Source organism: Anser brachyrhynchus (genome assembly GCF_964034855.1).
Source record: "Anser brachyrhynchus genome assembly, chromosome: 2".
Lineage (NCBI taxonomy): Eukaryota > Metazoa > Chordata > Aves > Anseriformes > Anatidae > Anser > Anser brachyrhynchus.
Genome location: NC_137695.1, coordinates 17,306,655 through 17,323,567, shown reverse-complemented (window position 1 = coordinate 17,323,567; position 16,913 = coordinate 17,306,655). Strand labels below are relative to the sequence as shown.

Below are 16,913 nucleotides of genomic sequence, written 5' to 3'. Positions count from 1 at the left end.
GGCTTCTCTACAGCAGGTGTAGGCAAAGGAACTGGCACCATGCAAGCAGAGCCCAGCGCCAGGTAAGCAGTTACTTCCAGGCTGGCTCTGGAAACAACACAGTGCTATTTGCACAACAGGGCTTGTTTCTTAGGGGCTGCACATGGGTGCCTTTTTAAACTGCTTTTAAACTTGAGCTGGTACGGCTGCCTGGAGGTGTGCTATATGTATAGTATTATCTGTGACGGACCTTCCTTTTGAAATGATTCCTTCTGTTAGAACAGCCTCAGTAGTTGTCATGTCTGCGCACAGGGTGAGCAAAATTCAGGCATTGACAGCAAAGTTTTTCATGTCACACATTTCATAAAGATACTTCGGTAGTCTTCATAAATCAATTTATGAATTACTAGTATTTCATCCTCCTGAACTGTATAGTTCTGTTGATTTCAACTGAAACGATCACTGAGTAATCTTAACAGTAATGTTGCTTTCTCTGTCTAGAACCAAGACCTTTTCATGTACTAGTCAGACTTTTTTTTTTTTTTGGCTTTTTGCGATAATAGGTAGATTTTCCTCTTAGACAAATAAGTAGGTTTAATATTACATTAATATTTCCTGTGTATTTAAATAGACTCGGATCTAAGTTCATTTATTTCAGCAGAGACTGTCTGCGGCTTGTTTCGTTGGCATCTGTTTCTGAAATAGAGCGATATTTTTGAGGTTCTGATAATGACTAGCTGCTAATTTACACCAGCTTGATGTCAGCAAACTCTAGACAGGCACCCTGATTTATGTTTTTGTCTATATGGATCTCTAGAATCTGTTTGGCCTCCTTCACTATTGCTTAAAATTGTTACCTTGTTGTTGTTGTTTTTTGGTTTTTTTTTTTTGCAGGGGGCAGAGGTTGATAAAACTTCTGGAGCTGCTGCCTCTCTTGCACTTTGTTTAAAAAGGACAGGGGTGTATGTATGGGGGAGAAAAATCTTGAACTCCAGATGCTGTAACTTGAGTAACTTGAGCATACATTAGTATGTTCCCACTTGTTTTTTTCATCCTGTTGTAGTTCAGGAATTCACAGGAAAAAAAGGAGAGGAAAAAAGGCAGTAGCGCTTAAAATAATGATCAGCTCTTCTGAGGCTTAAAATGTGCTTGATGCTCAGAAGAGATGATTTACAATAAACAAACAAAAAAAACCCTCTTGAAAAATACAAAAATTCCATCAACGTAAGATGTACCAAAAAAATGGTCTTGTACCTTGTAATATCCATGTTTTGCTCTGATACTCACTGCGGAGGAAACCTAATGAAATTTTTTCAACTTTTCAGGTTGCTACTCCAGGAGTTAAACAAGGACCAGCTTCGCAGTCAGCACCGCAGCAGCCGGTAATAGCTGACAAGCAGGCAGGCCATGAACCTGCCTCTCCTCGAAGTCTTCAGCGCTCAAGGTATGTTGAAATACATCTCTGTACTGTCTTTTTGCTTTTCTTCTGAGTCCAGGCTATGTGGTATGTGTTGCAATTTGTGGATTCCTCTTGGCTATCTATTGAACGTATGATTTAGCTCTGCTGCTGCGGAGGGGATGCAGCTACAGATCTTCATTACAGATCTAATGTGGTCGATTCCTCCACTTGAGGACCATTTCTAAGAGTTCTGTTCACAGAAGCAAAACAAAATTCTTGTTTCTGCACTGTCTCTCTGGGGTCAATTATATAAGTGATTCCTTGTATTCTGATTCTGAGTTTGGGATTTTTTACTTTCTGTGCAGTTCTGGGATTCAGTGCTTTAACTGTGTGGCTGACTTATTGTTAGATGTTGGTGCTGTCTTGCTGTAGCGTAACTTGATTTTTAAATTAGAGCTTTTCTCTAACATACGATTTTGCTGCTTTAATGAAAAAAATAAGTTTCATAAATGCTTTTCCTTGGCTAGCCTTTTTTTTGTCAACATTGCAGCCCATTCAGATGTTGCATTTTACCAACATTTAGCCTTTGATTTACGAGGTGTGATTAGAATCTGTGTCTTGTCTGATTTTTTTTCTTTGAGGAGATGTTCTTTCCATTGTGTATGTAGGATGTTGAGCAGTTAACCATGTTGGCTCCAGGGGCTGTAAGATACTGATGTGGTGCAGTCATGATCTAGAACTGTGGCAGGAGGGATACTTGTCCTTAAAAAGTGCAGCATCGCAGTGGATTCCTGAAAACCTGCAAGCTGTGTTGCACTTAAAAACTAGATTTTACAGTAGTTGAATAAGGTGTGCAATGTGATATTTAAAAATCAGCCAACCAAATAAAAAAACCCCACCTCTTCCCATGGCAACATCCTCGAAAGCAGCGGTGCTTTCTATATCATAATATAGTGAGGTCCTTCTGGGACTAATTAAGGAGGACTTTGATCGCGTGTTATCAGTGCATGTTATCAGTGTACTAGCTGCAGTGTCTAGTAATTATGGATGGTGCTGTTTAAATCTTTCTGAATAGTAGTACTAAAAATAAATTGATATTTTTATAAGTAGCGGTTAGGGGTTGGGAGACCCTTTTGTCCTTTGATCACCTTTTCCCCATAGGAAATCTTGGTAAAGAAGGCATACATTTTCTTGGGCACGCTTACGATGGGTTGGAGTCTGCGTGAGGTGATGCTGGTTAGCATTTGGCCTGCTGTCCCATTCCCTCACCCTTTTGAGTTTTAGGACTTCCTGTGCTGGCATAACCACTACCCACATGCAGTTGCCTTCAGGTATCTACTGCCCCTCTACAAACCAGTGTTCCACGTGGCGTCGGCATTGTGCTGGGGAAGGGGAGCTGGGTTTGACCCAGAACTGAACAGCTGAATTAGAAGGGTCATGGGGGCAGCAGACTCCTGTGTGCGAGGAGGAGACAAAGGAGACAGCGCACAAGTAGAGGAGAGTTATGCAGTCTAGAATCAGAGATACTGTGACAGTATCTTTACCTAAAGGTTTTCCTGTTGTTTAGTGTCCTGTATCTCTCAAAATGTTGCATATATGTGATAGTGGTATGTTGTGCATCGCAAGGTCATGCGTTTCTGCTGCTTTTAGAAGTGTCTCTGTTCAAAAAAAAAAAAGAACAGGTGATTTGGAAACATCTGTGTGATGGGTATTTTGTTCTGGTCAGTGCTGTGGAATTGAACAAAAATGCACCAGCCGAGATGCAGATTTACTCATCTGCAGATTTCCTACATCTGAGCAGTACTTCTGAACTGATTAAGAACATGCTTTTCCTTTGTAGGAGAAAGCAATCGCTTGGATTTTGGACTGCTCTTAGGTCTGACTCCCTTTTGTCTTTTTATACGAACGAACAACAGCTTCACAACCTGGACTGTGACTGGGTGGTCCTAAAAGAGGCTGTAACAGTTAAGGATCTGCTTCTCTGCATGGTGCTAGTTTCAACACAGATCCGTTTTGCAGAAGTTTTGAACGTTTCATTGCTGTTAGTTAGGAAATTAATGCAACGTAGGCATGCAGTGAGCTTTTTTCTAAGAGATGATTCCAAAGACATGCCATGAATTATCACCATTTTAAAAACAAAAATAAATGAGTGTGCCTCTGTAATTAGTTTCATCAGGTTACTGTTTTCCCTTTATTTCTGTAAAGGGCCAGGAATATTTTTCCCTTTCTTTAGAAAATGCAAAACTGCTGCCGGGAGGTCTTTCCCCCAGTTTTTCACGTGTTGTAAGATTTCTGTATTTTGTAGTAGTGTGTTTCACAACCATCCTGTTTTCATGTTCTTGTACAGATGCTTTTGCCTGTCTGGAAACATTTCATTACTTGTGGCACAGACAGTCTGTAATTCATTTAGCAGCTAAGGCTGGTATTTGGCATTAGCGAAGCATTAAAAAACATACCAGTAGTTTCGTATCATTGCTGCATCAGTAGCTCCCCCTGCTGCTAATGTAGCAATGCTAGGATACTTTATGACAGTGTGTTCTACTTATAATTAAGATAAAACTGTATTTTTGAGAAACCTACAGACTTTAGTTATTTCCCTGAAATGTTTGATGTCTTGAGATTCCTGCTGGTTAGGTAGGAGTTAGGGAAGTCAGGATGATAAATGAGGGAAACAATTCACAGGGGGACTTTGATCCTATTGCAGCTAAGGTGTAAATAAGCATTGAAGGTCATGCCTCAGTTCTGCTTAGTAAATAAATTCAGCCTTTCTCTAAACCATCAGTATGCTGATGCTGTGTGAATATGCAGAATAATTTAGGTTGGAAAAGACTTCTGGTTGTGATCTAGTCCAAGTCCCAACTCAAAATAGGACCGAAGATCACGTTGTTTTGGTGATCTTTGAACGTCTCTAAGGATGGGGGTTTTGCAGCCTCTCTTTGCATCATCTTTGAATGTTTGACTACCCTCACAGTGATTTTTTTTTTCATTACGTCTAATTAGAATTTCATTTGTTTCAACTTGCACCTCTGCCTCTTGGCCTACAACTGTGCATCTCTGAGAAGAGTCTGGCCCTGTCTGCTCTCCCCATATGTAGTTGAAGACAGTAAGAAGATCCTTCATCCCCCTTCCCCCAGTCTTCTGTTTTCCAGACTGAACAAATCCAGTTCTTAGAGCTTCTCCTGGTGTGCGCTTCAGCCCCCAAACAGCTCTGTGGTCCTCTGCTGGATTCCTCTGGTATGACAACTTCTTTCTTGCCCGGTTTTGGGCTTCACACTGCGCAGTACTCCAGGTACTGTGGCTCTCACAAGCCCTTAGGGAGAGGAGGAATTCCTTTCTTCAGCCATGCTCTTTCTGATAAATCCCGGCATGTGCTTGGCCTGCTTTGCCACGGGGATCCACTGCTGACTGGCATTTAACTTGTCTGCCAGGATGCTCAGGTCCTTTTCTGCAAAGCACGTTTCTACCCCCTTAGCAGCCAGCCTGTGCTGTTCTGTGGGGTGGTTCCAGTATTGTTGCAAAGGGGAATTCCAGCCCAGCTGCAGGACTTCGCATTTGCCTTTTATTTTTGAAATTGATTCCCGTCTGTTCATTCTGGTCCCTCTGGATAACAACCCACCCTACAAAATACTGACTGTTCCTCCCAGCTGCAGACTCACCAGAGGAGCTCTCTGTGGCATCGTCTGTGTTGCTAATAAAGACATAATACAGTGTTGGCCCCAATATGGATCAGTGAAGGACAGCGTTAGTCACTGGCTTTCAGTTGGACTTTGTCCTGCTGACTCAGCCCTTTCAGCCTGACAATCCAGTCAGTTTTCTGTTCACCTTGCACATGAAATACGGATGTCAGTAAGTGAGGAGTTAAGCTGTAAGAAAACTACAGGAGACCATGTCAAAGGCCTTGCTGAAGGCTGATAAACAACATCACTGCTTTCTCCTTTCCTCTAAGCCGATCATCTCATCATGGAAGTACATGAGGTTGGTCAGGCAGAATTTGCCCTTGACAGATCTGTGCTGGCTCTCTGTATTTTGCCTCTTAGTGTTTCATGTACTTGGAAATGGCTTCCAGGCAGACCTGCTCCGTAATCTTCACAGACTGAGATTAGGTCTACAGGCCTCTAGTTCCCCAGGTCGTCCTCCTTGGGAGCTTCCTGAAGATGGCTGTGATGTAGCATCTGCCTCTTTCCCACATCATCAGGCAGCGTTCCTGCTTACCTCGATGCTTTGACGTGACGCAGCACCTCAGTTACGCTGGCCAGCTCCCTCTTTGCCCTCAGGTGCATAGAGTCTGGTTGCATACACTTAACATGCAGTTGGTTTAACTGCTCCTTAATGTGTTTCTCTGTTGCAGTGTAGTGCTTCACTTGAACTGGCTCTGCGGATGAGCTCAGACATGTGGGAGGCCTGAGAGCAGACCTTAACAGTAAAAACCCAGACAAAAAAAGTCACTGACTGTTCTGGTCTTATCCATGACTTTCGTCAGCAGGTTCCCTTGCCTTACCGAGGGACAGCCCCACCTGTTCCTTAGCCTTTCTTTTGCTGCTGATGTGCAGCCCTTGCTGCCCTCACATTCTTGGATAGTTTGAGCTCCAGCTTCAAAATCTAAATCCATTTTTTCCTTATCAACTGAACATTTCCTATTTCTACTGTTAGTCATTTTTACTTGTAAGTGGTTTTAAAGTGGTTAAGCCAATTACTGAAGAGAGCATATAGCATAAAGTAATATTTTTTTTCCCCCATTATGTTTTACATTCCTTTTTACAACTTCTACTGTCTGAAATCAGGGGAGATTTATGTATACAACTCTAAGGAAGCTGCCTGACAAAGTCTTTCTGCATAAGTGTTTTTAATATAAGCTTTTACCCAAGTTAGGGGGCACTGAAAGGAATGAGGCTGAACAAAGTTCTGGAGTGGAACACAAGTCTTTGTTGCTGCAGAGCAGTGTGCCATACCTAATTAGTAGGCTGTTTGTTTGGAAAGCTGTTGTACTTTGCAAGTGTGAGCGATTAGGGTAAATGGCTGGGCACTGGGCTGTGAAGATAGTTGCATTGTGCTGGGATGTTGTGGCAGTCCTCAAGGGGGTGGTTAGGCAATGAATTATGATAGCTCTTCTCAGACTTGTTTTTTCTGTACGTTACTTGCAGATAAGTAGCAAGAAAATTTTAAGAAATAGACTGAAATTATGGGCTGCACTGAAAGCTACTACCAGTGCTAGAGGAAATTGGTTGTGAGCAAGTGCATCTTGTGAAATGGCTAAGTAATTAGTGCTACCATTTCTCAGCATATTTAGTGCCAAAGAAAATCATAACTGTGAGGTACCATCACTCTTGTGATACTATATATAAAGTGATATTTTTCCTGCTTAAAATTGCCGCTCCCTTTGTCTTCCCTTGCAAGGATGGTGAGGACAGAGGCAGACTGAACTCATCCTGACCTGTCTGTGCCCGCACGGCGTGCTTCAACCAGTGCTACTCCTGCCTCTTAGTTAAGTGCAAGAGCAGAGCCTCCCTCTGGGAGTGGAGGGGCCGTGGAAGCGATTGAGAGCACTGGGAAGGGATGTAAGAATATAAAAGCCTTGTTTTGGCAAGGGCCAAGGGAGTGAAAAAGGATATGTGCTGAAACTTCACCTCCATACATAGCAGAGTTGTGTAGCTGCAGCTCTGGCAGTTGTCAGATGTGGTTGGATCCGTACGGTGTGAGCATGATGTTTGTGCTGGTGTTGATGCCTAGGCTTCTAGACACTTGGAAATTAAGTGTCAGTGATTTTCATTTATTTGGGGGGAGCTTCTGTAGCTTGTTGGGCTTAATGTTAGGTGTTCAGCTTGTATACCACAGCTTTGTTGAGGGAAGTGGTACAAACGGAACAATAAAAGACTACTTTAACTTGAGAGCTTACAGGCTAAGTGTAAGGTGAAGGGTGGGTACTTGGAAATTGGGAGTACAAGGGCTATTAGCCAGGTATATCAGTTTACCAAAGATTTAGGTGAGCAGTACCCACCTCTTTTAGACATTGCAGCAGGAATAGGCCTTTAATGAGATGGGATTCTTCGAAAGGAACTTGTATGATTCTCCCGTACGCGTGGAGCATCATGAGGTAGAGAGGAAAAGTGTCTTGTAAAGTGGAGCGAGAGGGCAACCATTAGAGGAATGTGATTTAAAAAAAAAAAATGTTGCTTAAAGCAATAGCTAGAATACTTTATAGATAATGTAATACTGAACTCGGTGGAGGCAAAAGACTGTTCTCAAAGATCAGCATGAGAGGGTTTGTTTAGTAAAAACTAGCAGAGTTTTTGACCAAGAAATACATTTGCAAAATAGAATTGGAAAAGCTGTGTGTGGCAGTCGTGTTCAGAAAATGTGGAAGTCAGTTTTGCTTGCATGTGGAGATTGAAAGAGGACAGTGAAAGGCTTTGTTCAGGATACAGTGTCTTTGATTTGGCTTACAGTATAGAGTTATTAACTGAACACGTCTTTTGTTCCCACTATTTTTTTCTTGCTTCTGTGAACAAATTCTCCAGTAACCGATTGCCATTTTTCTGGTTTGTGCGCTAATGTGAATATGTTCAAGTAAAGCAGTCAGGTTGGTAGCTACAAATGTGCTGCTGCTTCTGTGATGCTTTGCTGTGATGCTTCTGGTTTCCTGAACACCTGAAGCGAGGATGTACTGTGTTAACAGTCCCCTAGGCATTGGTGTTTTGGCACTGGTAAATGGCTAAACTCCTCAAAGCCCGTATGGGTGTATTTTTAGATCAGGAGATCAGGCTTTGTGCTTAATAGCTATTGTGGCACTTGCTGTTAATCTCTTGAATAAGCCTGCCTGACTCTGATACGTAGTTACTGAAAATCTTACGTTTGCAGCTATTAGCATATGTAACAAGAAGGTGGAATATACGTGTATATGTTCTCTGTGTAACACTAAAATACAGGCACAGCTTACATTTCTTGACCAGCTATCAGAGTCTTTAAAGAAAAAAAACTGCCATGCTGTAGCACTCAGATGGTTCCCATACAACCACAAGGTTTGTGGAAAAGTGCCACAGGGTTGATCTACCAGAAATATTTACAGTTTAAATGCTTCATGTATTTTGTGGCTGGAAGCAGTGAATTTTGTTTGTTTCTCTACATGTTTACGTATGTTTTTAGATGCTTATTTTTTAAAAAATTCTTTCTTCTAGTAGTCAAAGAAGCCCATCACCAGGTCCAAATCATACCTCTAGCACTAGTGCATCGAATTCAACATCTGCACCGCAGAATACATCTGTACGACCCACTTGTTCATTAACACCTACGCTAGCAGCACACTTCAATGAAAACCTTATAAAGCATGTTCAAGGCTGGCCTGCAGACCACGCGGAAAAGCAGGTGAGTACACTTCTACTCTGTTCCTTCTGAGGGTGCTAAACGGGTAGCTTAAAAACTATTTTTGTTACCCAGTTTGCTTTTTTTAGAAATTGGAAGCATCTTTAAAAAAGAAACAAAACCCCATGCTTGTCCTCAGCCAGAAGGAGGTGGGAGGTTAGGCCAGACCTTGCAGGATTTACATGTGATTACTGTTCAGCAGTTGGGTATTTTCTTGCTTAATGTACCAGTGCTTTTGAAATTCTCTCCAATGGAAGAATAGTCATCATAGCTATTTTCTCTTACTGCCAAAGTTCTGTTGAAATTTACAAAGAACATAAATTTCAACATAGTTTTTCAATAACAACGGTATTTTTGCGATGTGGAAGATGTCATTAATTAGGTGATATACTTAAAACTATGTGAAACCAATCCACAGTTTGAGCCACTGAGTTATTAACTCTTTGCAGTGAAAAAAGAACTGTGCCTTGTTTGTGGTACCTGGTTTTTAAAGCGATGTAGGGGTCTCAGACTAAATTTGGACCTTGTTTTTGGTTTGTTTTTTTGTTTGTTTGTTTTGTTTCCCTAAATGGAAATCCATAGAGTTGTCATTGTTAAAAGGAAGTGCACGAAACATACCCTTTTGGTGGTAATATAGGGAAACTGGATGCATGTCAGCTACTTGAAATGTGTTACTCAAAGAAATGGTATTGATACTGAGTCCAGTTCAAGTCCTTTCTGTCACAGGCAAATCTGTCTGACAAAGTCTGTGTCTGGTATTAACCTTAGTTAGCCCAGCTTAATTTGGCCTTTTGAAGAATGGCTGCCTGCTGGCTCAAGCCTACACGGGAAGTTTTTGGCAAGTAACTTGCAGGGTGACTCCTAGAAGCACAGTCTAGACTCATTCTCTGTGTGGATTGTGCTTTGGGTTCTTGGTTGTTGCCTCGTTTTTTTCCCCATTAAGTTTTAAATACAGTTTTAAGATACTGAAAAGCTGTGCTGAGTCAAACCACCATTGCTGTGGAATGTGCTCTTACGGAAGGACATGATGCAGCACAGGCACTTCTCCCCGTGGTCTTGGCCCAGTGCTTGGAGAGTTCAGAGTGGTAGTGTTATTTACTGAACTGAGAGTTATTGTAACATAGAAAATGTAGATTTATACAGTTTATAGCTCATTTTTTCCCTCCAGTGTCAATAATAGAGATCAAAGAAAACCAGCTAATGCTGTGGAGTCATGAACCCTGTTGGATGCTCTTACCTTTGTACCAGTTGTTAAATACTGTGTTGTCCTGTCTGCTGTTTCCAATGACTTCACATGACAGTGTTAACAGACCAGTTTTGAATAGTTGTACTTGAGGGACTTAAGTCACATATTTGATATAAAAGAAAAATGAAGGAAAGTGTAGGTGCAATACATAGCGAAGAAGGTAAGTTAGGTGAAAGTGTAGAGGCTGCAATATACAGTGCCTTTTTTTCTTTAGATTTCTAACCAGATGCTTAGCTGACATTGAAATTAGGGCCTAAGAGCACGTGCCAGAGTAAACATCAAAATAAATATCTGGTCTTGCTCACCAAAATTATGTGTTAAAGCAGTCAGACTTCAAGAACTGTACAGTGCAGTAATTAGCGGCTGAAACTAATCCTGAACGTAGCTAAAAGTTAGGAGAGATTAATGTAGAAAACTGGTAAATAATCCAGTAATGTGTCTAATCAGAAAATAGTTGGCATAATTACCTCCTCCTTAAGTAATACGAGAAAGGGAATTGTAGACAATCTCAACTCAGTAAACATAGAGGTAATACAAGTATTGAACAATATTCCAGTAAGAAAAATGATTTACAAATACCTAAAAAGAAAATTCTGATGGTAGTCAGCATGGATATTTTATTAAAATTATGTCAAATTTTTCTCTTTTGATGATCAGGCATTGGTAATACTAGAAAATAACAAATGTTATATCCTGATTTGCAGCAAGGCTGTTAACAAGAATCTTATATGCAGAAATGATTCTAAGACCTTCTGGGTGAAGTTGCTTTAAGATGCATAGCTGGACAGCTTAAAAAACTACTCAGAGTTGGTTACTGCTAGTTCACTATTGCTCTAAAAGGATTTGGAGCTGTGTATGTAGGCCATGAGATGATGATGTCCTACTGGAGACCAGGTGTACTCCTGGCTGTCAACACAATCCAGAAAAGAAAACTTAATGGAGGGAATTAGATCACAAAGTTCTTTGAACTGGATAAATTCCAGAAGTTGATGAAGACCTGTGCTAAATACAGTTCTGTTCAGGAAGGGAAAAATGAGATGTACAAGTACTTCAGCAGATGTTGTGGATTAACCCCGGTAGGCAGTTAGGCACCACACAGCTACTTGCTCACTGCCCCCACTGAGGTAGAGGAGAGAAGTGGAAGAACGAAAGTGAGAGAACTCCTGGACTGAGACGAAGATAGCTTAATAAAGAAAAGGGAGGGGAAACAAACAACAAAGGCAATGCAAAAGCAATCGCTCACCACCAGCTGACTGACTGATGCCCAACCAGTCCTGAAGCAACAGCAACCCCTGGAAGATTGCACCCACCCTCCCACTGCCCCCATAGTTTTCTTGCTGAGCATGATGTTATGTGATCTGGAATATCTCTTTGGTGGTTTTGGGTCAGGTTTCTCAGCTGTGTTCTCCCCCAGCCTCGTACGCACCCCCCAGCCTGCTTGCTGGGTAGGCAGTATGCGAAACAGAAGGCCTTGACAGCGTGTAAGCAGTGCTCAGCAGTAGTTACGGCACGGCTGTGTTATCAGTACTGCTTCAGGTACAAAGCCAAAACACAGCATCATGCAGGCCGCTGTGAAGAAAATTAACTCCATCCCAGGCCCAGTGCAGCAGAGAACAATGCTAAACAGTAACACTGCAGGAAAAGGATCTAGTTGAGAAATAAACTTTTTCATTGTGCTGCTTGCAAGAAGTCCTCTTTCTATATTGCAGTCTGAGAAATTACACTACTATTCTTGGTGCTGTTGAGTTAGTTAGCTGGAGTCGTATATGTAGTTCAGTGACAAGAGGTTAAGAAATGTTCAAACTGGGAAGATGGGTCGTGCCTTCTGAGTATACACGTGCTCATCTCCACATGGCTAAGTGGAAATACTGAAATAAGGGAGTTTGTCTAGAAGAGAACTCATGAAGAGGGTTAAGTTTTGTTTTCTATATGAAGTAGGTGAAAAGATGGCATTCAACTGTTTTTGTCACTGAGGCTTAATTTAGATGAGAAATTGAAGCTGGCCATTGAGAAAGTGGCTGGAGGGTTTTAACTACTTGAACAAATTAATTGGGAAACTCAGAACTCTGTCATGTGCTAACTTTAAGATGATCGAACACACATTTGTTAGGATCAAGGAAATGTAAAACATTCCTGCATGAGCCTGAGTTACAGAATCTACTGACATCCAATATAATTAATTTCTGATTCTAAATGGGCTTTTGTGGAGAACTCAATGCGCCTGTGATTTAATTTACAGTGTGTTTAGAAGTCATAGCGCTTCAGAGTTGCAGTGCTTTGCTGTTTCAAGACACATTCATCCAACGGTCCTTTGGCTACAGCCAATTGTTTCCAGTGCTTGAGTCAAAATCCTAACCTTTATATCTGTTGTAGGCGTCAAGATTACGTGAGGAAGCCCACAACATGGGAAGTGTTCATATGTCAGAAATTTGTACTGAATTAAAGAATTTAAGATCTTTAGTTCGAGTATGTGAAATTCAAGCAACTTTGCGTGAGCAAAGGTAAGTGTGTTTGTTTTCAGAAAGGTAATTTCAAGGTGGCATTAGAATTCCCATTTGAGTATTGTTTTGCATGAGCTGTATTTACTGATGACTTCGTAAGTATGCTCATCTTTACCAGGTTTGAGAGCTGTCTTCCCTCTGTACATTCTACCTGTTTCCCACACAGATAACTCCTGATAGTGTCAAGTGAATAGAGGCAGATATTCTACATCTGTATATATTTTTGCTTATACAGATGGAAAAGGCAGATCTTTCCAGATATATTAGTGGATTAAGATTCCCATAGTAGTTCAGAATAATTCTAAAATACCTGTCCATACTTGATGCATAGATTACATAGATACAAATCTACGTGGTTTATACTGGCCTTAACCACTACAATGCTCATGAAACATTTATTGAGTCAAACAAGTCTGACAAGTTCTTGTTGATATCACAAGCTAAGGAAAAACTAGTTTTTTTTATTTGGGTAGGAGGTATTTGAGAAGGTCTTGGGGTTCTTTAGCGAGAAAGAGGTGATTATGGCAAAGTAGACTCTGCTTCGTAAATCAGTAATAGAGGATGTCTTTGTTATTAACAGCATGGTTGTATATTGTTTCAGAGACTGTTGTGCAACATAGAGAAGTTTAGTCTTACAACATGTGCTGAAACATTTTTCACTGGTAGTCATGATCCTGAGTTAACTTTCATACTAAGTTTCCTTTCTGAATGATGTTATCCTGTATACTAAGTCACACTATAGTTTGACTACAGTGATTCTTATTTCCTATGTCATGCAGCCTTAATAGTGTTGTATGCCTTTTAAACAGCTAGTTCTATCCCAGAAGCTCTTGCTTTTTGGTAGTTGGTAAAACAATCATTGTAGTCAGAAGTAGGCTGTAAAATATTTTTACATTTTCCTTAATAAAAAAATATAAAATGTTCATTCTTTCATAGCTTCATAGTGTCATTACATAAATTACAGTTTCTGTAGGAACTGCTTGGTTCCTTACAGATGAAGTAAAAACCTCTTAAGCTTTCATTTCTGTATCTGGAGGCACATTTTATCTGACATAACATGTCAAATGTCATTGTTGAGCTCCCTATATGGCACCTTGTTTCTTGTACACCATGAATCCTTAAGCCGTGAATGGATAGCGATGATTACGACTTTGAATCTCTGATAATACGTTTCTTTTGTTTTCGCTGCCATCCCAAAGACAATGAATATGTGGCATAAGTACTAATTTGGGTGGGTGGATGGGGGGAGGCCTTCACAAAGTATGGGATTATCAAAGCCTATCAACCTGAATAATGATATAATTTCTGTATTTTTGTACAGAATAGAACTATTTAAGTTTGTTGTGAGAAGGAACTTGATCTTTGTTCAACGCAAGTGTGTTGTTTGAACCAGAACTGACAGTTTGTGAAATGACACTCTTCACTCACTGATACATTTCATACGCCTATACCTTTTATACCTGAGCTTAATGTGTTTTTCAGTGTGTGTATCCTGATTGTTTATCTACTTTTCAGTAGAAAATTGATTTTTACAGAACTGGGGATGTATTTGAAAAGGGTTCTACAAACGTCCGCTAAAGTGGATGAACTTTCTCCATCTTATTAAAGTTGCTTTGGACTTGCAGAATATTTATGTCATGTTTCAACTCTTTCTTAATTTTTTCTTCATTCACATGCTTGCGTTACATTTCAGCATTATGAAAAGTTGTTACAAAATACTCATTAAAAACTGTAGGAAATGGTATCTGAACCACATGTTTGTTAACTGAAATAATCGTTTAGGCCAGTGCAGTAGTAGAAGAAAAGTTCATATGGGAAGTGCTAGCAACGTAATTGATTTCTAAGTCAAGTGTAGTTGCAGCTTTTTCTTGGATCTTTTAATATAGGAATTTTCCATAACTAGAGGCAAACTTCAGAATATTTTTTCCTCTACCAGTCACAGAGCTAAATACTAAAAAAAAAAAAAAAAAAAGTGTTTTGCCTAGAAGAAAATTTCCTTCTTTAAAACTTCTTCACTAAATTACTCTGTATATGGCTGAATCAAACTAAAATACATCGGGCTGTGTTAAGGAGATAATTGTTTCAGGGAAGCAAGAGCATGTGTAACTCTTCTGCCTGCACTGTTACCTAAATCTAGTGCAGTATAAAATCCTCTAGAACAATGGGAGGAAATAAGTTGAAAGATGTGAAGGCAATGGCTTGTCTCCCTAGTGGCACTGTGTCTCCAAGAACAGGCAAGTTTAGATAGAAAACAAGGCTATGGGGAAAGAAAAAAAAAAAACTAACCTTTGTACCACTGGAGGTACTGAGGTTAGGGTGGGGACAGAGGAGCATTGTATTTGCTGAAAACTTGAGTGCTTTGGGTTGTTGCACAGTTTGGAAAACTGCATCCCAGGCATAACAGCATTTTTTAGAATATTGAGCTACTGCACTCTTCTGCTGTGTTCCACTTCTTCTTGAAGTTAAATTCAGCTGAAGAGTAGGCTTAAACGTCACTGTGTTTCAGTCATAATGAAACTCAGCAGCTTAGTTTTTTTAATAACGGAATCCAGTACTGCAGTTTCTGCACCTGCACGTGGAGTCTGTAGGTGATTAAATAGATTAGGAATTCCTTTTAAAATACTTCAAGTTTATTAATGGAGCTAAGAAGCTTGGCATCCAGGAAATTGTAAAGTATTTGTGTAGGTACTTAATATCTCTGTGTGATGAAAATGTTTACACTAATCTTTTTTTTTTTCTCTTGCAGGATACTATTTTTGAGACAACAAATCAAAGAACTTGAAAAGCTAAAGAATCAGAATTCCTTCATGGTGTGAAAAGTTGTAAACAATTGCACATGGTTTTGAGTACAGGAACTATTAAACTGATGCCCAGTCTTAACACTTTTGAGCTGCATTTGAGTAGACTTTGGACCGTTGAGCTGGGCAGAAAAAAAGATGACATGGGGAAGGGGACAGGAGGGAGTCAAATTCAGGGGAAAGATACAAGAATGATTTGTAAAACCCTTGAAATGTAGATTTCTTGTAGATGTATTCTTCACGTTGTAAATATGTTTTGTAGAGTGAAGCCATGGGAAGCCATGTGTATCAGAGCTTAGACATCCAAAACTAATCAATGCTGAGGTGGCTAAATACCTAGCCTTTTACATGTAAACCTGTCTGCAAAAATTAGCTTTCTTTTTTTTTTTTTTAGTTAATTTATCATTCAGAAATCTTGCATTTCCTAAAATTCAATGCAAGCGCCAGGCGATCTGTGTCTAAGGCTGCAACAATTTGGGTAATGTACAAAAATATCATGAAACAACTGTTTCCACACTTGCACCGAATCAAGAGCAGTGCTTCTCCATTTCTGTTTTACAGAGAAATGTTTTTCATTTTCTGTGTTCCATTTCCCCGTGAAATCCTAAATCTGATTTTATCAGTTTTTTAATGCTTCTAATTTTCTCTTTTTCTTAAGGCACTGTTGCTATGGCACTTTTTCTATAATCTTTTCATTCCTGTGTACAGTAGCTTAAAATTGCAGTGATTGAGCATAACCCACTTGTTTGTATAAATTATTGAAACGTATTTCCATTTGCACCCTGTAAGAATGGACTTATAGTACTGCTGGGCATGTGTGCTGAAAGTACATTACTTGCTCAAATATAAAGAAATAGCCCAATGAACATGTTAACATGGTTGTGGGAGGGGAAAGAGGAAAAAAAAAGCTAGTCAGATGTGAATTGTATCTGTTGTAATAAACATGTTAAAACAAAGAAACACTGGTTTTCATTTCCTTTGGTCAACACATTAAATTTTGGTCTGTTTGGGGACTCTTTATTAGAACTGTTCTTGTTGAACGTTTTTGTACTTAAATAATTCCTCAAGGGAGGTTTTGTTTAAAACTTGTAAACAGGAAATTGTGTATAAAATATTTAACGAAATATAAAATTCAACAAGAATGATTTAAGACACCTCCCCAACAGTTGTCATATGTTAACTCCTGGTTTACTTGTCTTGATATTATGACATTTCATTTCGAAGGATGTTTGTGTTGTAGCTAACTGTTTAAGTCTGGTGCTGACTGCTGTTCTTAACCATCACAAAACGCTGAATTTGTGTAATTGGAGCAACCCACCGTTTGAAAATGGTGGCAAAGCTCAGCTTTGTATATTGTTTCCTAAAGTATATTAAAAATAAAAAAGAAACTATTGCTACTACAAAATAACGTGACTTTTTCTTTGCTTAAAAACAACAAAAATAGTGATGGCACTGCCAGTTTATTTGCAGAGGTTTGTATGTTACAGTAGTTTGAGTAAGTTCATAGTTCATTTTTTTAATCCATAACCTTAATGATAAAGGTATTGACGTGATGCTACATGTTGTGTTCCTAGAAAATGCTATCTTTCAGCACCAGAAATACTACTTGATTTTCTTTTGCCTTGTCTCTTCCT

At 39.8% G+C, this 16,913-nt stretch overlaps 1 protein-coding gene across 5 annotated transcripts in view; it reads left to right on the top strand.

The window, feature by feature from the left end:
• Nucleotides 1-16,684, top strand: part of WAC (WW domain containing adaptor with coiled-coil) — a 62,904-nt gene extending 46,220 nt beyond the window's left edge. For 3 of the 5 annotated variants that reach the window (XM_080583307.1, XM_080583304.1, XM_080583303.1), the window contains exons 11-14: nucleotides 1,305-1,423; nucleotides 8,551-8,737; nucleotides 12,354-12,481; nucleotides 15,228-16,684. In XM_080583307.1, coding sequence (XP_080439433.1) covers nucleotides 1,305-1,423; nucleotides 8,551-8,737; nucleotides 12,354-12,481; nucleotides 15,228-15,297 — 504 coding nt within the window. In that variant the 3' untranslated portion in view covers nucleotides 15,298-16,684. The remainder of the gene's footprint in view (nucleotides 1-1,304; nucleotides 1,424-8,550; nucleotides 8,738-12,353; nucleotides 12,482-15,227) is intronic. The other 2 variants (XM_080583306.1, XM_080583305.1) reach the window with 1 other exon arrangement.
• The last annotated feature ends 229 nt before the right edge of the window (nucleotides 16,685-16,913 follow it).